At 43.4% G+C, this 23,326-nt stretch overlaps 1 protein-coding gene across 1 annotated transcript in view; it reads left to right on the plus strand.

The window, feature by feature from the left end:
• MYO10 (myosin X) overlaps positions 1-23,326 on the plus strand; it is a 260,360-nt gene that overhangs the window by 43,328 nt on the left and 193,706 nt on the right. Inside the window, exon 2 of the mRNA XM_070357696.1 lies at positions 13,347-13,445. Coding sequence (XP_070213797.1) covers positions 13,347-13,445 — 99 coding nt within the window. The remainder of the gene's footprint in view (positions 1-13,346; positions 13,446-23,326) is intronic.

Consider the following 23,326-nt stretch of genomic DNA (forward strand, 5'->3'; position numbering starts at 1 on the left):
TCTCACCAACATGTTGTCTGTCTCTTTGATGGTGCTAGAAGATCTCTTAAGCAACTCTTAATTCAGGAAGTAGGATTTTATGAAAAAGATTAAATGTTTTTGAACTTCAATAAAATTCTGCAAAGGAATTAATGAGTATGCACGCAGCTGAAATGAAAAATAGCTGTTTTAAGTTTATTTACTTCCTACTGTGTTCTTGGGTCATTCGTTTTTATGAAGTAACGACAAACTCCTGTTTCGAGTACGTTTGTGTATATTTTCTAAAAACAGATGGTAGCCAGAACACAGTCAGGATTTCATCAAGATTATCTTAACCAGTTTTTTGTTTTTTTTTTTTTTTTTTTTTTTAATTATTCTTGTCAAGAATAGGAGAGGACAAACCTCCAGGAACTGGGAGGTAAAGAACACCTGGTGTTGTGTTCCGTGAGGAGTGAAACACTGTGTGATGGCTTTTTATTGTCCCTCCTGTTCTGTATCTCCTACTGTTTCCACTAAAAGGAAGAATGGAATGCAGTTCTGAAGCCAGTTGTTTTGTGTCCCTGAGAGAGGATTTCCCACTATTTTTTAAGAGTTCTTAGAACAGTTGTGCTCATTTTATAAAGTCTGCTTGGCGTTCTCCCAGCTACCTACTTCTCTTTCTTGTCTTGTTCTTCGGCTCCTCCTGTTACATAATTCCTTGCTTCAGAAGAAAGACACTAGGTAGAGGGTATTAGAATAGGCATAGTTTTACCTCCAATATATTGTAAATGTTTTAGAGCAGGAATGATTTTATGTACAGTAAGTCCCCTATGCACGAACCTTCAAGTTGCAAACTTTTCCAAGATGTGAACACGCGTTCCATCAGTATGAGGCATGAGTTGTCTGATGTTGTTCCATCATGTTGTCATGATGTTGTTCCGTCAGCATCAGGACAATTGCAGCTGGTCCTCTGTCTTCTGCTGCTCACAATCCTTCAGCTCTACCATATCCCACCTCCTCTCCCTCCTCTAGTCAGTGACTCTTCTTGCCTGTTCACTCAATGCCAGCCCCCATATGCCAGCTGTTGTACTATAGTACTTATCAAGGTACTGTACCTTAAGATTAAAAATGTTTCATTTTTTTGTGTCTGTTTTTTTATGTACTATTTGCATAAAAAGTATTATAAACCTATTACAGTACTATATGTCTAATTGTAGTTGAGTACTTGGGCTAACCTTGTTGGATTTATGAACAAATTGGACTTCCAGACATGCTCTCGGAACTGAACTCGTTTGTATGTAGGGTACTTACATACTGGTGAATCTTTCAGAGTGCCTGGTACACACGAGGGGGCTCAAAAGATGCTGGTAGGAAGGATGGACTTGTGGAAAGGTGGCTGGATTGATGGGTAGATGGATTTATGGGTAAAGTGACTTACAGATTGAATGAATTTTAAATGTGTTGGCTGATTCTTCGGGTTCATTTTCTGTTTTCTTTTAGACGCATGTGTTAGCTGTGTGATGATTGGTTAGCTACTAGACAGAATACTTTGTTTTTTGGTCCTTGGATTGTCACATTCCTACACTGTCTGAGATTGTCTCAGCAACTTGGAGAGGATTCATTTCTTTCAGTGTTACTCTTTCTGGGATTACTTCTAGTCACTGTAGTTCAGTAGAGTAACTGAAAAGTTGTTAGGAGGAGTTGAGAAGAAGGTAGGGAAAATCAAAATATAAAACCAGGATGGAATCAGTTGGCAAGTTTGGAAGCCCAGAATTGGGAATAAACTCATTAAGGAAACCAACCCTGAGTATTCATCGGAAGGACTGATACTGGAGTGGAAGCTTCAATCCTTTGGCCACCAGATTCGAAGAATCGCCTCATTGGAAAAGACCCTGATGCTGGGAAAGATTGAAGGCAGTGGGGAGAAGGGGGCAACAGAGGATGAGATGGTTGGATGGCATCACCGACTCAATGGACATGAGTTTGAGCAAGCTCCAGGAGATGGTGAAGGACAAGGAAGCATGGCGTGCTACAATCCGTGGGGTCCCAAAGAATAGGACGCAGTATAGTGACCGAACAACAACAAAAAGAATTACAATTTCATAAGTCAGGTGTCTTGCCATTTAGCATAGTTTGCTTTGGTTTTGATTATGAGTGGGGGACACCGATGAGTCTTTGCATCTTTACCTGAGGAACATTGAACAAAGATTAGTTTATTGTTGGCAAAATCTTTCACCGTTTTCTTTTTTCTTTTCCCTTTCCACCTCCTACTGCTCATGTACTTTACATGTCATTGTCCCCGTGAAAGCAGTGGCTCATGGTGGTGACAGTCTGACCTTATGGGCGGACAGAGGGAAATGCATGCCACGTGGCCCTTCTCACTGGGAACTGTGGCGAGGCATGGGACAGATGGTGAACTTTATTGAATGTAGGCAGCCTCGTTTTACAGCCGTACGGTGTTTAGGTGTGTTTATGGTCAGGTGTTCGGAACATGACATATCTTGCTGTGGGAATAGTGCTGTAAAAGATACTGAGGCTCATATTTCCAGGAAATGATGTTTATGATGACCACGATGACATAACTAATAGCCGCAAACACATTACAGCTACAGATAGCTGGAATACATCCCTTATTAAAAGAGCAGTGCCTTCAAGGGCTTCTATAGGCCAGTCTGGGGAGTTACGCAGCGCTTGTCACGTAGCCTTTGGGAGTGGTTGTATGGGAGGGGTTATGTCTGTGAGTCCTGAACAAGTGTCAGCCACACATTTTCCCTTGGAATTTAATGGTGGCCTCAGCTCTGAAGGGTGTAGAACAGTTGTCCTTGGCGTTGCTTATTATAGAAAGCAAATACCACTGCTCCTCCACAGCCCCGGTGACGTGGGACACACTGGAGATCTTCATACCACGTATTTCTGACATCCCGGGCGATATGCTCACAGCACATTCCTTTTCTGTCCTCAGCAGTCGGTGCTGGCCCCGTGCTAGCTGAATTCTGCATTCTTTGAGAACTGAGCCTGAAACCATCTGCTTTTCGGACTCTGATGCAATAGTGCCGAAGAGGGTGCCGGCCTTAGGTCTGAAGCCCTGCGGTCACATGCAGGAAGTGAGTCCGGGGACCACTCACCTTGGTGGCCCTGTGCTCTGCTCTCCCTGCTCCGTGGCAGGTGGACCTGCAGATCACCCATGGCGGCCGGGACGTTGGGGTCAGTGGCCACGAAGCTGCTTCACTTTTCCCGGGTCCCCTCCCGAGGTGCGGCTGTCTCTGCAGGAGAGACGTCTTGGGTTGCCCCTTTTCCTTTCATTTCTGAGTCTCCTGAGTCCATCTCCAGCCAGCAGGGCCCCTTTTGTCCCCGCCGCTCTTGTTCGCACCGCATTTTTCATGCTCACTTTGGACACGTGATGACGCTGTACTTCGTTCTCACCTTCACCATTTCCAGACCTGTTGATAAGTTTTGCACTGAGGTTTGCAAGCACTTAGGGTTGAAATCTCCCCCGAGGTGAAAGAGCACAGGTTTTGAGCGGGCTTTTGTCTGTGTGGGTTCCAATTGTCTGCATAAAAACGTTGTTAGATCTAAACATGAAAGTGTGTTAGCCACACAGTTGTGTCCAACTCTTTGTGACCGGATGGACTGAAGCCCGCCAGGCTCCTCTCTCCATGGGATTCTCCAGGCAAGAATACTGGAGTGGGCTGCCATTCCCTTCTCCAGGAAACATGAAAAGTACCTGTAAGAAAACCCCCAAACGGCTGAGTGGACAGAAAAGAGGAAAAGGAGAGAGGCCCCCTAGTACTGCCATCCAGCCGGCTGCTACGGAGACCTCGCTCCTTCTGTCGTCAGATGTTTTGAATCACATTCTGCAGCACTCCCTCCCCGCACCCAACCCTTTCCTTCTGTAAGAACCGAGCCAAGGTCACCGGAAATTAGATCTGCCCCAGGTAGGTCATGTCTGGGCTGATCCGACTTCAGGAGGTTGTGGAAATTCCTAGAATTGAGACAGTGGAGTCTGCTTTCGGTTAATGGGGTTTGAAAGCTCCTTTGCTTTGGCTGTGGCTCTGAACTTTCCATTCACTCTAGACCAGTGGTTCTCAACTAGGACAGTCCCCTCCCCCACGACAAATAATTCCCTCACCCAAAATGTCAGTACTGATGAGGTGGAGGACCCTGTGTTAGAACTTTGTATGTTATAAACGCTGTGTGTCCTTTGAGACAGATTTGAGTAATAAGGATTAGGGGAAAAAAAGATCTGTTCAGTTGATGAAAAGGTATTCCTACTTCAACAACAAAGATAACTATAAACGAGGAGAGATCTCACTTATATGTGGACCCTCCCCATCAGAACCACCCCCCTGAACTCGTACAGAAAACAGATGAGTGATTGCCAGAGGGAGGGGTGGAGGAATTGAATGAACAGCTTCAAATGCTGCAGACTTCCGGTTGTTAAATAAGCCCTGCAGATCTAATGGATGGCATGGTGGCTATGCTTGATAATACCGAATGATTATTTGAAAGTTGCTAAGAGAGTAGATCTTAAAAGTTGTCATAAGAAAAAAAAAACATGTGTGGTAATGGATGTTAACTAGATTTATTGTCTTGATTACTTCTCCGTAGATAGTAATATCAAATCATTATGCTGTATACCTGGAACTAATGTGTTACATGTCAATTATATTTCAGTTTTAAAAATGCTGTTTGAATTCTTGTACTATGATCTATTACCCACATCTCCTTTCTGGAATTCAGTATCTTCAAGAACAAGGATCTCCTATGTCCCAGCCTGCCACATTTGTTGGTGTTTAGTTTCTAAGTTGTGCCTGACTCCTGTGACCCTGTGGTGTAGCCTTCCAGGCTTCTCTGTCCGTGGCATTTCTCAGGCAAGAATACTGGAGTGGGTTGCCATTTTCTTCTCCAGGGGCTCTTCCTGGCCCACGGATCGAATCTTCCACTGAACCACCAGCCTACTTGTTATATTAGACATCTTCAAATCCAGGTTATTGCAGGCTAAAAAGAAGAACTTTCTTTTGGCTGTTGAAAATACTCCAGATTTAAATAGCCATATTAGGTACTTCCCTGGGCTAGTGGCTAAGACTCCACACTCCCAATGTAGGGGGACTGGGTTCAATCCCTAATTAGAGAACTAGATTCCACATGCTGTAACTAAAAATCCTGCATGCCCCAGCTAGAAGATCAAAGATCCCGTGTGCTGCAGCTAAGACCCAGTGCAGCTAAGTAGATAGGTAGGTAGATAGGTAGGCAGGGAAACGTTGTTGGTTAATTTCCTCTATCTCAAGATTGAGTGCTTTCCTCAAGATACATTTTTTTAAAAGCAGCCATATTAATTTATCCATTACAATGTTATTAGATTTTCTTTCTTTTTTTAAAAAAAAAAAAAAAAAGGAAAGGCAGATCACATTCCAGAAACAAACTGGCTTTATCATGTAGGTTGTTAGGACTCCTGAACCGTGGCACTCAACATGGGCTGAGTAGGCAGTTATGGGAGAAAATAGGTGTGGTGCCATGTTGTGGGTCTGAGACTGAGTTGTGTGTTTGACTAAAGAATGTCCTCTTTTCTGTGAATCTGTAATTAGAACATGCCACACAGTATGGTATTTAAAGTCTATCATCATTATCCCTTTTTAGGGTTGTTTTCCTACCTTATTTTTAAACTTAATTTTTTTCAAAGTTCAGGGATGAAAATCATTCTTGAAAGCAGAAGAGAAATGTAGTTGTTAAAAGAGAAAAAAAATTTTTTTAATGGGGCAGCAACAGGTTGGAATCTATGATAGTGATTTTTAGCTTCTTAAATGGGGATCAGTCAACTTTTGTGCAGAAGGGCCAGAAGGTAAGTATTTTAGGCTCTGCAAAGCTACGTTGTGTTTCCATGTTAGCAGGAAGATGCCAGGTACAACTTCTTGCCCAAGGAGTTAATGCAGGTCACACACAGCTGGCTGGGCATTTGTGATTATCTTCCAGGGAGGGAGGCTGATAATTGGAGCAGAGATACTCTCTACCACAGGCTTCCCTGGTGGCTCAGTGGTAAAGAATCCATATGCTGATATAGGAGATACGGGTTGGAGCCCTGGGTCAGGAAGATCCCCTGGAGAAGGCAGTGGCACCCCACTCCAATATTCTTGCCTGGGAAATCCCATAGACAGAGGAGCCTGGTGGGCTACAGTTCATGGGGTCACAAAAGAGTCAGACACAACTTAGTGACTAGAAAACAACAACATGTTCTCTAACAGAGTCTTATCTGGAGATGAGCTTGGACACGTCTTCTGGTAGCCTTGTGTCTTTGAGCCCCTCCTCAGTTCAGTTCAGTCGCTAAGTCTTGTCCGACTCTTTGCGACCCCATGAATTGCAGCACGCTAGGCCTCCCTGTCCATCATCAGCTCCCGGAGTTCACTCAGACTCACGTCCGTCGAGTCGGTGATGCCATCCAGCCATCTCATCCTCTGTCCCCTTTTCCTCCTGCCCCCAATCCCTCCCAGCATCAGTCTTTTCCAATGAGTCAACTCTTTGCATGAGGTGGCCAAAGTACTGGAGTTTCAGCGTTAGCATCAGTCCTTCCAAAGAACACCCAGGGCTAATCTCCTTTAAAATGGACTGGTTGGATCTCTTTGCAGTCCAAGGGACTCTCAAGAGTCTTCTCCAACACCACAGTTCAAAAGCATCAATTCTTCGGTGCTCAGCTTTCTTCAGAGTCCAACTCTCACATCCATCCATGACCACTGGAAAAACCATAGCCTTGACTAGACGGACCTTTGTTGGCAAAGTAATGTCTCTGCTTTTGAATATGCCATCTAGATTGGTCATAACTTTCCTTCCAAGGAGTAAGTGTCTTTTAATTTCATGGCTGCAGTCACCATCTGCAGTGATTTTGGAGCCCCCAAAAATAAAGTCTGACATTGTTTCTACTGTTTCCCCATGTATTTCCCATGAAGTGATGGGACCAGATGCCATGATCTTCTTTTTCTGAATGTTGAGCTTTAAGCCAACTTTTTCACTCTCCTCTTTCACTTTCATCAAGAGGCTCTTTAGTTCCTCTTCACTTTCTGCCATAAGGGTGGTGTTATATGTTAATAGAGAGCGGGGACTTAATGAGCCCAACACAGATCAGTCTTCAGAGTTTTAACACAGCTGGAGAAGAATCCCATGGACAGAGGAGCCTGGCAGGCCATGGTCCATGCAGTCGTAAAGAATCGGACACGACTGAAGCGACTAGGTATGCACGCACGCACACGTAATCATTATTCCCGTGTGTGTGTTTGACATCACCATTGTTCAATTATAGAGACATGATTGGGTTTGTCCCATTATGGAATGGTTAAGAATATTCCTGTAACACTGAGAAGTATATAGGCTGGGATTTAAATTTTTTAAATGGTTTCTAGTGACCACGTATAATTACATACAGGAAAATCCACCCATTGTAGATTTACAGTTGAATGGATTTGAGGGCATTTAGACAGTTGTTGCATTTAGACAGTCATGCCGCCATCAGCACAGTTCAGTTTTAGAATGATTCCGTTGCCTCCCCACCCAGGTTCCTTCTTCCACATGCAGTTAGTGTGTCTCCCTGCCCCGACACCTAGCCTTGGGCATCATCTAGTTTCTGCGTCTATGAATTTGCCTCTTCCAGAAATTTTGTATATATGGAATTCCATGATATATACTTATTTATGTGTAGCTTCTTTTACTTAGCATAATATTTTTGAGTTTCTCCTTTTTGGTGATTCTGTGATTTTTTTTTTTATTGTTGAGCCTTTCATTGTATAGATTCATCACATTTTATTTCTATACCAGTTGATGGACATGTATGGACAAAAAAAAAAGTATTGCCTGCCTTTCCCGTAAAAAAAAAAAAAAAAAAAATGAGGGTTCCCACCATCAGCCACTGTAGCCACCCTCAACAGTGTACCTTGAGGGGATTCAGAATGGAGAAAAATAGCATCCTGGCCCTAGATGGTTAAGACGCATATCTGGGGAATAAATTCAGTGAGCCCAGACTCTTGCATCTTCCCATACATAGGAAAACACTGTAATTGTTAACTTGAGATGCTGGGTTTTGTGATCAGCGGTAATCTCTTGGTGTTGGACCACATTTTTTCTTTTCCCCCCAGCAGAACCTCCAGTATATCCTGGCTCCTCCCTTGCTTGTTTGGAACTGTTAACTCAGCTGAGAGGCTGGCGCCCTGGCAGTAATCCTCCGTAAGGTTCCCAAAGAAAACCTAACTTGCAACTTTAGGTTGTGCATTTTTCTTCTGTTGACAAGTGATTTCTAGAATTCAGCTATTATGAATAATGCTGCTGTGAATATTAGCTTACAAGGCTTTTGAAAAACTTTGAGTAGGTAGATTTCTGGGAGTTGAATTGTTGGGACATATGGCAAGATTATATTCTGATTTTTAAGAAACTGCCAAACCGTTTTCCAAGGTGGGTATACCAATTTATATCACCACCAGTTTTTCCACATTGTCACCAACCACTTGGTGTGGTCGGTCTTCTAGTACAGCCAGGAAGTCATTCCTTGGCAATGGAAAAATGCAATCTCTGTGAACCTAATTTTTAAAGGAATGGTATTACTTGTCTCCTTATCTTACAAGATTGCCCTCAAGTTCAAAGAGATGGGAATTTCTGGCCAAGTGCTTTATCTTGTAAAACTTTTAATGGTGATTGTGTGCAGAAAAGTTTTTTAGAAGTTGAATTTAACACATACCTGTCTCAGATTAAGATGAAAACGTCCAGAGTTTTAATAAAACGTGTTATTTTGTGATACAACTTGTTCCACCTGCTTTTAAAGGCATATTTTTACTCCAGTTGTGAATTTTCCCCATATGCTAGGAGTTTTCTCCATATGCCTGCGTTGTACATTAAATTATCAGCCTGTTTAACAATGACAGAATATAATGGTTTGCATATGGTTGGGTGCATTTTTCTTCTCCACTCAAACTCGGATGTTCTGGTAAATGTCTGTCTGTGACTTCGTTTTCAAATGCCTGTGGGTGGCCTCTTCTCTGGACCAGGGTGTACGTGTTCTTTTCGAATCGAATGGAAGCAGAAAGTTTGAGGGCTGAGAGAAACCACCCAGAACAACCTATGTAAAAAATATCCATTGCGCCAGTTTTACTTTGCAAGTCTGATTCTATGAAAATTGCCTGTTTAAACTTTTTCAGAGAACAAAGCGGGTGTTTTGAATGCATTTCCCTTCCTATCTGGGGAAGACACTGCTCAGGAAAACTGGTCAGGGGGCTCTGGGTTGAAAATCAGGGCTGGATTTTGTAAGATTTGTTTATCAGCAGCTCTTCACACCTGTTGAGAAAGACCTTTGGACTAAGGAAGTTGAATTGTGTTTTTCTTGTAGGCAGGACTGTGTCAACAAAGGGCTTGGTAATACTTTCAAATGAGAAGGTTCGAAAAGAGCTACAGCAAAACTCAAGTGAAAGAAACGGCACACTGTGTAGCCTCTGGGAGTCGGGAGGTTTATATTAATCCTGGTGACAATTTATATTAATTAAGTAATGTTTCATAACAGAATCTTAATTCATATAGATAGACAATTTTGAGACTTGGGAAACAGACATGAAATCCTTTTGGATCAAAGCAGTACAGGTGGTAGTCATAGCAAACAGAAAGCTTTGGACTCAGGATTCTGGGATGGAGGTCCACTGTGATTGTTTATGGTTTTACCTAATGAGTAAAAGCTCTTGTGTTATGACCTTGAAAGTTTCCATTTGAGTGTGTGTTTGCGTGCTCAGTCGTGTCTGACTCTTTGTGATCCCATGGACTGTAGCCTCCCAGGCTCCTCTGTCCATGGAATTTTCTAGGCAAGAATAGTGGAGTGGATTGCCATTTCCTACTCCAGGGGATCTTCCCAACCCAGGGATTGAAGCAGAGTCTGCCAAGTCTCCTGCATTGGCAGGTGGATTCTTTACTTGTAGGTATTTGAAAGCTTTCAGTGTTGCAGTGTCTTGACATGTGAATTTTAAAAAGGCTGAAAAAGTAGTTAAGACACTTGGAAGTCTCTATCGAGAACATTACAAATACTGCAGTTTTGGTGTGAAATGGCATTTAAAAGAGCAGTCTTAGAGATGCCTGCAGTAAATGTTCTTCTTGGAAAACAGCTGTTTGCTAATGAAGAAATCAGGACTGCCCAGCAGTTGTGTCCTTCTTTCTGGATGTTTTAGTTGTTTTCTGACCTACTAGTGCATTTTATTTATTCATGATTACTTTAAGGAGACAAATAGTGTGATGTGTGGAAAGATAATGGAATAAGGATTTGAAAAGATTTGAGACCTGGTTTGGTCACTAGCTTGTGACTTTAGATAAGGACTTAAGCTCTGAACTTGAGTTTCAGGGCAAGGATTCCTATCTTACCAAAGGTTAAGTTAGTATCAGTGTTATTGAGGCTCTTAGCACATGACTGGGACACCTCATGGACACCCTATTACTGGAAGCTACTGTTTATGCTAGTAATAACATAATTTAAAGTAGCATAAAGTGCTGAGTATACTTAGTTCACTTAGACATTGTTTATCCCCTTCTATCTCTCTCTGTGTTGAGATCAGTAGTAGTCCCTTACATGAGAAGTTAAATGTATAACCAATATGTTTGACTATTTCATTTAACATCTCAAATTAAAACAATAAGCAGATCAATGAAATGAGGTTGAAAATTCTAGTAAAAGGAGCTTTAAGTGTTATTCTTGTATCAAATGATAATTTTGGTGTGTTTCCACTGTTTCATTTTTGTTGGAGTTGATGAAATTGAGCGGAGTAGAAATAATATGAGTAATAAAGTGCAGCACAGTGGGTATACATTAAGTCATAAAAGTAATTCTTTTTTTTGAATTAGTTCAGTTTAGTTGCTCAGTCGTGTCTGACTCTTTGTGACCCCATGGACTGTGGCACGCCAGGCCTCCCTGTTCATCACCAACTCCCAGGGTTTACCCAAACTCATGTCCACTGAGTCAGTGATGCCATCCAACCATCTCATCCTCTGTCGTCCCCTTCTCCTCCTGCCCTCAATCTTTCCCAGCATCAGAGTCTTTTCCAGTGAGTCAGCTCTTCACATGAGGTGGCCAAAGTACTGGAGTTTCAGCTTCAACATCAGTCCTTCCAGTGAATATTCAGGACTGATTTCCTTTAGGATGGACTGGTTGGATCTCCTTGCAGTCCATGGGACTCTCAAGAGTCTTTTCCAACACCACAGTTCAAAAGCATCAATTCTTCGGCACTCAGCTTTGTTTACAGACCAACGCTCACATCCATACATGACTACTGGAAAAATTTTAAGTAGTTTTTAATTGAAGTATAGTTGATGTAGATTACTGCATTAGTTTCAGGTCTGCAGCTTAGTAGTTCAGTATTTTTGCAGATTATATGCCATTGTGGATTAATGGGTATGATGCATGATATGGATATAATTCCCTATACTATAGAGTATATCCTTTTTGCTTATCTGTTTTATATATAGTAATTTGTATTTGTTAATCCCACACCCCTAATATGTCCCTCTTCCCTCCTTTTTCCCTTTGGTAACCACTAGTCTGTTTTCCATGCCTGTGAGTCTGTTTCTATTTTGCATGTATGTTTGTTTGTATTATTTTTTTAGACTCCATATATAAGTGATATCATACAGTATTTGTCTTTCTCTGTCTGACTTATCTCACTAAACATAATGGCACCCCACTCCAGTACTCTTGCCTGGAAAATCCCCTGGACAGAGGAGCCTGGTGAGCTGTAGTCCATGGAGTCGCTAAGAGTCGGACACGACTGAGCGACTTCACTTTCACTTTTCACTTTCATGCATTGGAGAAGGAAATGGCAACCCACTCCAGTGTTCTTGCCTGGAGAATCCCAGGGACGGGGGAGCCTGGTAGGCTGCCGTCTGTGGGGTTGCACAGAGTCGGACACGACTGAAGCGACTTAGCAGCAGCAGCAGCAATTAATCTAGATCCATCCACATTGCTGCAAATGGCAGTATTTCATTATTTTTTATAACCAAGTAATTTTCATGTATCTATACATCACATCTTCTTTATCCAGTTGTCTGATGGGCACTTGGGTTGCTTTCCTGTCTTGGCTATTGTAGATAGCGCTGCTGTGAACACTGAGGTGCATGTATCTTTTGGAACTAATATTTTTTTCTTTTATGGATATATACTCAGGAGTGGAATTATTGGATTATGTGGTAGTTCCACTTTAGTTTTTTAAGGAAACTTCATACTGTTTGCATAGTGGCTGCACCAATTTACATTCCTATCACCATGTATAAGAATTGCCATAAAGGTAACTGTTTATAATTTGAATGACCAGTGAACACCCAGTAATTTCTGAAAACATTTTTATCACTTGTCCTTGAAAACAAATGGTTTTCATGTTGGGAAATCAAAGAAAGAGGAAATTCAGCATTGGAAAGCCAAGTATTTTGATTGTCATTTCATTTATCCAGTGGGGAAGTAAAAAAAGAGAAATAAAATCGATGCCAAAACATTTTGCCCTAGGTTAAAACAGTAGGATCTGAAAGTTGGGCTGTAATTCCAAACTTTGGGGTGCATTTGTTATCTGGTGGAATCCTGCCAAAATTCATACCGGTGGGACTGGGTTGCAATACTTATTATAAAACGGAATCCCTCTCTTGGAGAGGTCAGTGGACTTTATACAAGGAGGAAGTCAGTGCCCTCCAAGTGGGCCAGTGCTTGGGGCTTGGACTCGGGAAGTTGGAGCCTGAACGTCCTGTAGTGTTCTGAACTTGGGGCGAAGCAGTGTGGTGACCTGATTAAACTTGTAGTTTCTTCATATGAGACGCTGGGCAGGCTACCTCTGGATCTCCACTTCTCCATCTATACAGTGGGTAATGACGCTTACCTCAAAGGGTGTGTGTGAATGAAACAAGATAATCCACAGAAATCAGTTGCATTTTAGTACAATTTTCTCCGTCCTTTCTTTTCTTCCTCTGTCTGGCGGGGCTCTCAGTCCCACTTGTACATACGTAAGGCTGTGGGTATATGTGGGCTTCCCTGGTGGCTCAGATGGTAAAGAATCCACTGGCAACGCAGGAGACCTGGCTTCAGTCCCTGTGTCGGGAAGATCCCCTGGAGAAGGAAATGGCAACCCACTCCAGTATCCTTGCCTGGAATATCCCGTGGACAGAGGAGCCTGGAGGGCTACAGCCCATAGGGTTGCAGAGTCGGACATGACTGGTCAACTAACACACAAGGCTGTGGGTGATGCTTTCTTTGAAGATTCATTCCTTGCTTATTTGAGAAAGACATATGCTTTTCAAAAAGTGATTTTTAAGGAATTTAGTTAAGTATAGTAATTTTATGGGTGGTGTTTTGCCACAAAGTGCAGTTCCAACACATAGTTATATTCTGTCTGTTTTATTTACAGGGAACACGGGTCTGGCTGAGAGAAAACGGCCAGCATTTCCCCAGTACCGTAAACTCCTGCGCGGAGGGCGTTGTGGTGTTCCAGACGGACTATGGTCAGGTGAGCAGAGAGCCTGCAGCTTCGTACCAGCCGTGTTCGCTTCCTCTGGGGGCCCTGAGTGAGGGCACGTGTGTTCATTCTCCGCTCCCCACCCATCATGCCCTAGGCATCTTTTCTCAGTGATGAAACAGAATCCTAAAAGGAATGTGTGATGCACACCTCGAGTGTGTGAGAGACACAGTAAAAAAAATTCTCCCAAATGGAACGCAAAGTGTTCCAACTAGGACAGGACAGAGGAACACTGCACGTGGCTGGTTTCCTTCCTGGGGATCAGGACGAAGCAGAAGTATAGGGTGGTAATCGGTTTCACGGCGACCTTCCCTTCAAGTTTGTAAACTTGCCTCGTGTTGGGAGTACTGGTCTGCCAGTGAGACTGTAGCGGTGACCTGGTCCCTATAAAGACAGGATGGAGCAAACCACGTCTCCTGAGCCTCCTTATCCTCCTTGTGAAGCAACTGAAGAAGCTCCTCTGTCTGTAGGAACCACTGCTCCAGGGTGCCCATTCTTTAGTGTAAAACAAGTGAAAATGACTGAGAACGAATTCTTGAATCTACCAACTGGCCCATTGATTGTATTTGGACAGTTGAAAAGGAGCCTAGCTTCTCCATTTAATAAGGAAACCAACTTACAATAAAAAAAAAATGAAGTCCAGGTGGTTCAGTGGTAAAGAATGGGCCTACCAATGCAGGAGACACAAGAGATGCGAGTTGGATCCCTGGGTCGGGAATATCCCCTGGAGGAGGAAATGGCAACTCGTTCCGGTTTTCTTGTCTGGGAAATCCCATGGACAGAGGAGCCTGGTGGGCGACAGTCCATGGGGTCATAAAGAATCAGACATGACTGAATGACTGAGCGCACACACAGACACATATATAGTTAATTTACAATGTTGTGTTTCAGGTATACAGCAAAGTGATTCGGTTATATGTAAATACATACATATATATATTTCAAATTCTTTTCCCTTATAGATTATTAGCAGGTATTGAATACAGTTCCTTGTCTTATACAGTATGTGCTTATTGTTTATTTATTTTTTTTATTATTTTAAATATAGTAGTTTGTATCTGTTAATCCCGAAGGAAACCAATTTTAATGTTATACGTGGGTCCCTCCTTCAGAGACACATTAAAATTTAAGACATAAAGAAACGAAAGGAAGTTGTGTGCCAGTATTTAAAATTCATAGGTTCTGAATTTGTTTGCGAGTTGCTTTGAGAACAGACGCTTCAAGGTCAGGGTTGTGTAGTATGCGGCTGATGGGCCACTTGGCTATCGAGACCTTGAGCAGAGATGAGCCTCTTGGTCGTACACTCCTCATTTCTTGGCTTGATAAGCAGTGATGTTTCTGGCCTGTTTCACAGTTTCTCAGTTCCTTTTTCATCTGAGCATCTTGAATGTTCTTCAGGATTTATCTGGTGGTGACGATACAGGTGTGATATGCAGATACAGAGTAGGGGTGGTGGTGCAGGGAGAGGGGGCTGAAGAGACCACCTGTCTTACAGCCACCGCTGCACAGTCTGGGCTCTTTCTCATCACATTCTCAGGTAGGGTGCTGTGATCTATAAACTAAGGACCAAGTGACCTGGCCAGCATTTTTGTGTCTTGCCTTCTCCCTTTCCCCAGATGAGAACTCAGCTCCTTTCAGTCCTTGTACATACTTCTCAAGATGATGTAAAAAGACAAAATAACATTTAAGCAGTGTGTCTGACCTGACGGAGCTTACTGAAATTCTTTTTTTTCCAACTTACTTTTAATCCTAAAGATACTTTATTCCCTGCCACCTTTTTCCTCTTAAAAAAATTGTGATGCAAAGCACATAATGTCAAAACTCCCATTTTAACCACGTTGAAGTGTACCGTTCAGTAGCTGTAAAGTGCATTCCCGTTGTTGGGCAGTAGGTCTCTTGAACTTTTTCCATCTTGTGATAATCTACTGAGACAGTGTATCCGACAAACGTATAATTCCCCCCGTCCTTGGTAACCACCTTTCTACTCTTTATCTCTATGATTTTGATTCTTTTCAATTCTTATATGAGTGCAATCATATAGTTTTTGTCCTTTTTTGTTACTGGCTTGTTTGATTTAACGTAGCATCCTCAATATTCCAAAGATGCTCTTTATTCCTGTTGAACTACACTTTGCTCAGCAGAGGCTTCTCGCACAGCATTTCTAACAGCCTCTAAGCTTCCTGCCTATGTCATGTGGTCAGCAGTTGGGGACGTGTGACACTGTTGCCAGCTGGTTGATGGGTAGCCCTCGGCGTTGAAAGGGATGATCAAGCCAGCAGTTTTGTTCCTTCTTGACTTGTATTTATGGACCGTGGGTTTCAGAAAGAACTAAACCAGAAAAGTATATACTTAAACATGAAAGCGACTCCCAACCTGGGAATCTTCAATCGGTCATCAAATCCTTGGTCTTACGTTGCCTGCTCTGTCATTCCCAAGTATAACAACTGTAATTAACTTGGTGACCCATGTAGGAAATGGTTTGAAATATGAGGAAAGTGAGACAGGTTGGAAAGACGTGGATCCGACATGGCTCGAGAGCTGGCAGTGGCTGAAAGACTGCTCGTTTCTTTTTCTTCTGACCTACTTCTTCCTACCCTGACAGCACAGTTTCACAGCAGAACATAACAGGCATAACCACCAAGGATTAGAAGATCTTTACCTGGTCCTGGTGCCCAGGCTGGACATACCCACTGTTTATCTGAACAGAGAGAGAATCAGGTCAGAGATGGAGAGCACGGCCTTGTCCTGGTCAAACATGTGGTAACTTTTACAGTACCGGCCAATTTCAGACCAATCTGGTAATGTTATTATTAAGATATTGGTGTTTCAGAGGGAAAGGGAGGATGGGGAGTTATTTTATGGGTCCAGAGTTCTGGTTTCAGAAAATGAAAATGTTCTGAAGATGAACCATGGTGTTGGTCACGATGTGAATGTACTTACTGCCACTGAAAGGTACACTTAAAAGTGATTACAAAGAATTTGACACCCAAATCCTTTACAAAGAGCTTTTGTGAGGTGCCCTCTTTACTTTGAGAAATAAAGTATCATTTAGAAAAGACATTATTCAGCCTTGTATTAACTTAGTGCTGGTTTTTAAGTGCTTTCAAAGGTAACCCTTATGGCAGAAAGTGAAGAGGACCTAAAAAGCCTCTTGATGAAAGTGAAAGAGGAGAGTGAAAAAGTTGGCTTAAAGCTCAACATTCAGAAAACGAAGATCATGGCATCTGGTCCCATCACTTCATGGGAAATACATGGGGAAACAGTAGAAACAGTGTCAGACTTTATTTTTAGGGGCTCCAAAATCACTGCAGATGGTGATTGCAGCCATGAAATTAAAAGACGCTTACTCCTTGGAAGGAAAGTTATGACCAATCTAGATAGCATATTCAAAAGCAGAGACATTACTTTGCCAACAAAGATCCGTCTAGTCAAGGCTATGGTTTTTCCAGTGGTCATGTATGGATGTGAGAGTTGGACTGTGAAGAGGGCTGAGCGCCGAAGAATTGATGCTTTTGAACTGTGTTGTTGGAGACGACTCTTGAGAGTCCCTTGGACTGCAAAGAGATCCAACCAGTCCATCCTAAAGGAGACCAGTTCTGGGTGTTCATCGGAAGGACTGATGCTGAGGCTGAAACTCCAATACTTTGGCCACCTCACGTGAAGAGTTGACTCATTGGAAAAGACCCTGATGCTGGGAGGGATTGGGGGCAGGAGGAGAAGGGGACGACAGAGGATGAGATGGCTGAATGGCATCACCGACTCGATGCACATGAGTTTGGGTAGACTCCGGGAGTTGGTGATGGACAGGGAGGCCTGGCATGCTGCGATTCATGGGGTTGCAGAGTCAGACACGACTGAGCGACTGAACTGAACTGAAAGGTTGCCTAGGGCTTCTCTGGTGGCTCAGACAGTAAAGAATCGTCCTGCAATGAAAGAGGACCCAGGTTCGATCCCTGGGTTGGGAAGACTCCCCCGAGAGAAGGAAATGGCAACTCACTCCAGTATTCTTGCCTGGAGAATCCTATGGACAGAGGAGCCTGGCAGGCTAGTCCATGGGGTTGCAAAGAGCTGGACATGGCTGAGCAATTAACCCAAAGGTCACCTGGCTAAAAGAGAAAGAATGATAGAGAATGTTAGAAGGTTTGGCAATTATTCTTGGGATTAGACCCTCACAATTTTAAGTGTTGGCATGTTGTAAACAAGTCTTTTAAAGGTAATTAAAAGCAATTTGCTTCCCTGGTGGCTCAGTGGTTAAGAATCTGCCTGCATCTGAGTCGGGAGGATCCCCTGGAGGAGGGCATGGCAACCAACTCCAGTACTCTTGCCTGGAGAACCCATAGACAGAGGAGCCTGGCAGGCTACAGTCCATGGGGTCGCAAAAGAGTCAGATATGACTTAGCGACTAAACAACAACACAAGGGCAGTGTGGTTAGGGATCGCATCACGGATAAGCCACAGGACGGATGAAAGACATCAGCCATGCTATATCAGGAGAATGACTGCTTGTGGTTGGGAAATAGTTTTATAGGGACAGAATCATATGCAGGTTTTTTAAAGTGCTGTACCGTCAACATCTTTAACCAAAATGATGATGATGAATTCTAGAAACCTGTTAGGTGATTCAGCAAGGGGATCTGGTGATGACAGAAACACTGAGGTCTTAATGCGTGAGAAGAGGCTGAACAAAATTATTTCATGAAATGTGTGTGGAAGAGCGGATTATTTCTAAGTCAAGTCTCTATGTGAGATTAAAAGGCAATGTGCAACTAAATAAATCCTTCTATTATAAAAATTCAAAAAAAAAGATTACAATAGCAGATTTTATGTGAGTGTGTACATCTTATCACAAATGGGTCCCTAAAATGGGACCACAGGGTCATGGGGTACAGAGGAGTTTGTATTGTCTTTGGTGAGAGCCCTGAAGGGCCCGTTTTCTTCTTTCATTCATCCTCAACGCAATCTGGAATTCCATCCCCTGAAAAAATTTAAATAAATTTTAAATTAAAAAGATATCAGTGTTTGAGATCAAATGGTAATAGGTGAAAGCTATCTCATTTTCTGTATCTTTATTAACAATTTCAGTAAAATTTTTATGCTACCAAAATATGACCTCTCGGAATCCATGAACAGTTTTCAGACTGTTAGCTGAGTCTCCCTTTGGTTTAGAGCAGTGTCTGGAGAATCCCATGGACGGAGGAGCCTGGTAGGCTGCAGTCCATGGGGTTGCGAAGAGTCGGACATGACTGAGCAACTTCACTTTTCACTTTTATGCATTGGAGAAGGAAATGGCAACCCACTCCAGTGTTCTTGCCTGGAGAATCCCAGGGATGAGGGAGCCTGGTGGGCTGCTGTCTATGGGGTCGCACAGAGTCGGACACGACTGAAGCGACTTAGCAGTAGCAACAGAAGCAGCAGCAGTGCCTCTCAAACCTTACATACAGGAATCACCCGGGGGTCTTGTTTCTGATGCAGATTCTGGTTGGCGGGTCCGAGGGGGTGTGGGTTGCTGATGCTGAGAGTCTGCATTTCTCACCAGCTTCCTGGTGGCGGTGGTGCCGCTGGTCCGTGGTCCACATTTTGAGTGGATTTATGAAACATTGTGGCAAACTGCCTTAGGGTCTTGCTTCTCCAGTGAGGAGTGGGATGTGCTCTTCCCTCCTACATCAAGGGTTTCCAACCTCTGGGTCATGGACTGGTACTGATTTGTGGCCTGTTAGAACCTGGGCCGCATGGCAGGTGAGTGGTGGGTGACTGAGTGACGCTTCATTTTTATTGACAACCACTCCCATGGCTTGCATTACTGCCTGAGCACGCGCGCGCGTGCGCGCGTGTGTGTGTGAGTCACTCGGTCCTGTCTGACCCTTTGCGACCCCATGGAGTATAGCCCACCAGGCTCCTCTGTCCATGGGATTTTCCTGGCAAGAATACTGGAATGAGTTGCTGTTTCCTTCTCCAGGGGATCCTCCCAACCCAGGGATCAAACGCAGGGTCTCCTGCGTTGCAGGCAAATTCTTCAGCCTCTGAGTCCCCAGGGAAGCCCCTTTTCCCTGTGTGCACCCCCTAATTCCAGCAGTTACTTCACCTGAAGTGTGGCCTGGGATTGTGCTGACTGCAGTGAAGTAATGCTCAGGTGGATTAAAGAGCAGTTTTCAAAATCCTGTTTTTGTGTTGGAAACCAAGCAGAGCCGCAAGTAACTAAAATCCTGAAATGGGGCGGGGCTATGGGGTAGGTCGGAGATAATACTATGTTGCTTTGGTAAAAGCCCTGAAGGGCCTTGTTTCTTCTTTCAGTCAGTCTTTTAAGATTTTGCACATGTGCTCAGCTGTTCTGTATTTTTTCCCCCCAGGGAGATAACTTTTATATTAATCTAAAATTCCATCCCAGGCCAAAGCTTAAACTACTGTAGGTTGGTCCCGGGAATACAGAGGACCAAAGCGTTCCCAGTTGACTCATAACTTATGTTATACTCACCGAGAAGTATTTGCAGATGGAAAAAGAAATGTGCGAGCGACATGCGAACACACTGTGTTGAAAAAATGCATAGTTGTGGCCTCAGGAGGAGGAAGCACGTGGGCAGGTCAGCACGTGTTCCAGTGAGCGATGACTTGTCTGTTTGCACAGCACGCCTTGGACAGAGATGTAGGAAAGAGCACCACGGTTCCCAGGTTCTGTAGGGAGCGGATCTGGCTATAGGATCGACTCTGGTGAAGAGGGTAGGATGGAAGCTGGCACTAAATGTGTGTCTTTTCCATAACGTTCACCAGGCATGCTGGGCAATCCAGGAAGCATCCTTTTGAAACAGTGTAGGATTGACTGATAACTTCTCGATTGGATTTTTCACTTTGAGAGTCAACTATTTTATGATCTGTCCTGAAAAGAGCCTAATTTGAAAGCTTTGAAATCGCTTAGAGTGATAGCAGTGTACCTGATTGGATTTTAAGGGAAAATTCTTTAACTTGCCCCGGGCAACTTCAAGAGCTTATAACTGCAGCCATCCTGTTGGCTGTTTTGTCTGCCTTGTCCCTCTGTGGGTTTTTTTGAAATATTTTGCTGGCTGGGGAATTTGTTATTCCAGTCGACAAGTAAACGCCCTCCTCTGTGAAAGCGTTAGTCCTCTTTGAGACCCCATGGACTGTAGCCCACCAGGCTCCTCTGCCCCTGGAATTCTCCAGGCAAGAATACTGGGGTGGGTTGCCATGCCCTCCTCTGTCCCCTTCGCTTATTTGCACCACGTCGGAACAGAGTGGGTTTTAAATGTTGTTCTTCTCATCTTATTAATTGACAAAATGACCGTTAGACTGACTGGTACTTTCAAGTTGTACCACCTCCCTCAACCCCACCCAGATAGACTTCCTAAGGTCAGAGAGGAAACATCACCCGCATTATTAATAATCACATTTCCTGTTTAATGCTATCTGTAACCTCTTCGGGTTTGACTTTCGCTTTGACTTGTTGGAATTAATGCTTTGGGCCTCAGTTCACTTCAGTTGCTCAGTCAAGTCTGACTCTTTGTGACCCCATGGACTGCAGCACGCCAGGCCTCCCTGTCTATCACCAACTCCCAGAGTTTACCTAAACTCATCTCCACTGAGTTGGTGATGCCATCCAACAGTGGACATCACTGTGGGCCTAATTTTGTGAAATTTGATGATGAGTTAGTGTAGTGGTTTTTTTCCTTGCATTTTTTTTTTTTTTGGTTATTTTTCATACAATTTCTGCTCTATGCAGCTGCTTTTCTTTGCTTTTTTTCACCCCTTCACTTTGCCCCCATTGGTGCCCTTTTGTGTCCCTTGAATGGCATGTGGATGTGGCAGCTTTGGGACCTCGCCACACCCCGTATGAGCCCTCTACGTGGAGCAGAGGAATCTCCCCCAAGCCTGTGGAGGGCTGGAAACTTGACCCTGGGACCCCCTAGCAAGTCTCCCATCTCACAGTCCAAATGTCAGCCTGAAGCTCCACTGATTGTGAGGAATCAGACAGTTAGCACTCAGTGATTTCAGCTTGATGGAACATGTCAGATCAGCCTTTGGAAGGGAAGTGATGGAGCCTCCATCTTTTAACCAAGTTAAGAGTTTGATCTGCAAGGAAGCTGCCTGCGCACGCGGGCCCCCGGGATCCCAGAAACGCCCACCCTTGTCAGCAGCTGCAGAAGTGGCATTCCTGGCTTCGCAGGCAGAACCAGCTGTTGGCTAAGGCAGCTGCCGGGTAAAGAGATCTTGCCCGCCAGCCCCTTCTCCGACAGTGCCTGGGGAATGGGTGAGCTGCAGTTGGCTCAGCATCCCCACGTCAGGTGGGGCCATCTGGGATTCCCCTGGGCAGCTCTGGAACCAGCAAGGAGACAACTCAACTTAGGAAGATGGAGGAAAAGAGCTTGGGGGACGTTAATGATGAAGAAATAGTGTCTTTCAGATGCTTTCAGTGACTCTCAGAGCCGGAGTCTGGGACCACAGGACAGATTTCTTCCTGTGGCCAGCACAGGAATCCCTTGCTTTTACATTATTGTTAAAAAACAAAATGTGTATTCTAGCCCCTTCTCAACCTTTTCCCTCCTTTTTCATAAAGAGAAGCGTTCTGATATTAATGCACTGATTTGGGGGAAGCTTTTGAGGAACATTTTTTTTTCCCTTAAAAGTAAAGAAACGTATTTCCCCTCATCTCAGCCTCTCAAGTCTCCGGTGGCCCTTGTATTGCAGCGGGTGCTTTCGGCCAGATTAACCTGTGGGTTTGGTTGAACCAAAGGAAGTTGCCATCTCTGTAGGATGAAAGAGTTGAATATTGGCAGTTTTCTGTGGTTGAGCATAATAGTGTGGTGTGTGTGTGTGTGTGTGCACCCTTGTGCACACTCAGTCATGTCTGACTCTGAGACCCCTCTGTTTGAGCTTAATAGTGTGTGTTTGTATGTGTGCATGCTCAGTCCGTCATGTCTGACTCTTTGTAACCCCATGGATTGTAGCCCACCAGGTTCCTCTGTCCATGGAATTTTCTAGGCAAGGATACTGGAGTAGGTTGCCCTCTATTTTAATCGTGTGTTTTAGCTTATCAATGTGTTTGATTTAAAGATAGAATTTTTCTGATGACAGTAAGTTGAACAAAGAAGGGTTTTTTGGTTTTTTTTTGCAGTCCAGTTGAAAGGCAAAGCGTGTCCCTCAAAGAATATACAGCCCTGGCTTTTGGGCTTGAATTGTGTTGCATCTTGAATTCTGTTGTGGGTATGTGTATGTGTTAACAGCTGTGACATTTGTATTCCTTTTGGGTTTTCAGCTTTTTGGATGGGTGTCTAAAATATTTGCTATGATCTCTTCTACAAATGTCCAAATCTTTAAAAAAAATTTTCACCAGTTTTTAAGTTGAAGTACAGTTAATTTACAATGCTGTGTTAGTTTCAAATGTACAGCAAAGTAATTTATACATGTATAAATAGTATTCTTTTTCAGATTTCTAGGTTATCACAGATATTGAATATTCAGCATATTGAATATTTTCTATATATATTGAATATATACTATATATACATATACTATATATGTGCTATAGGTTGGCTATTTTATATAAAGTAGGGTATGTGTATGTGTTAATCCCAAGCTCCTAATTTATCCCTCCCTTCTCCCCTTTGGTAACCATAAGTTCCTTCTCTAAATCTGTGAGTCTGTTTCATAAATAAGTTTATTTGTATCATTTGTTTTTTGATTCCACATGACCATGATAGCTCTTGATTTTGTCTTTCTCTGCCTGACTCCCAGTAAATGTCTGAATTTGAGTTGAAAGAAAAATGGATAGATAAGTCTACAATTGATCTTTTGAACTGGAACTCGGGTTTTCTTGTGTCTGTGTGTTTATTGTGGTAAATATAAGTTTGACTCTCTGAACTGTT

Source organism: Bos mutus, chromosome 20, assembly GCF_027580195.1.
Source record: "Bos mutus isolate GX-2022 chromosome 20, NWIPB_WYAK_1.1, whole genome shotgun sequence".
Classification (NCBI taxonomy): Eukaryota; Metazoa; Chordata; class Mammalia; order Artiodactyla; family Bovidae; genus Bos; species Bos mutus.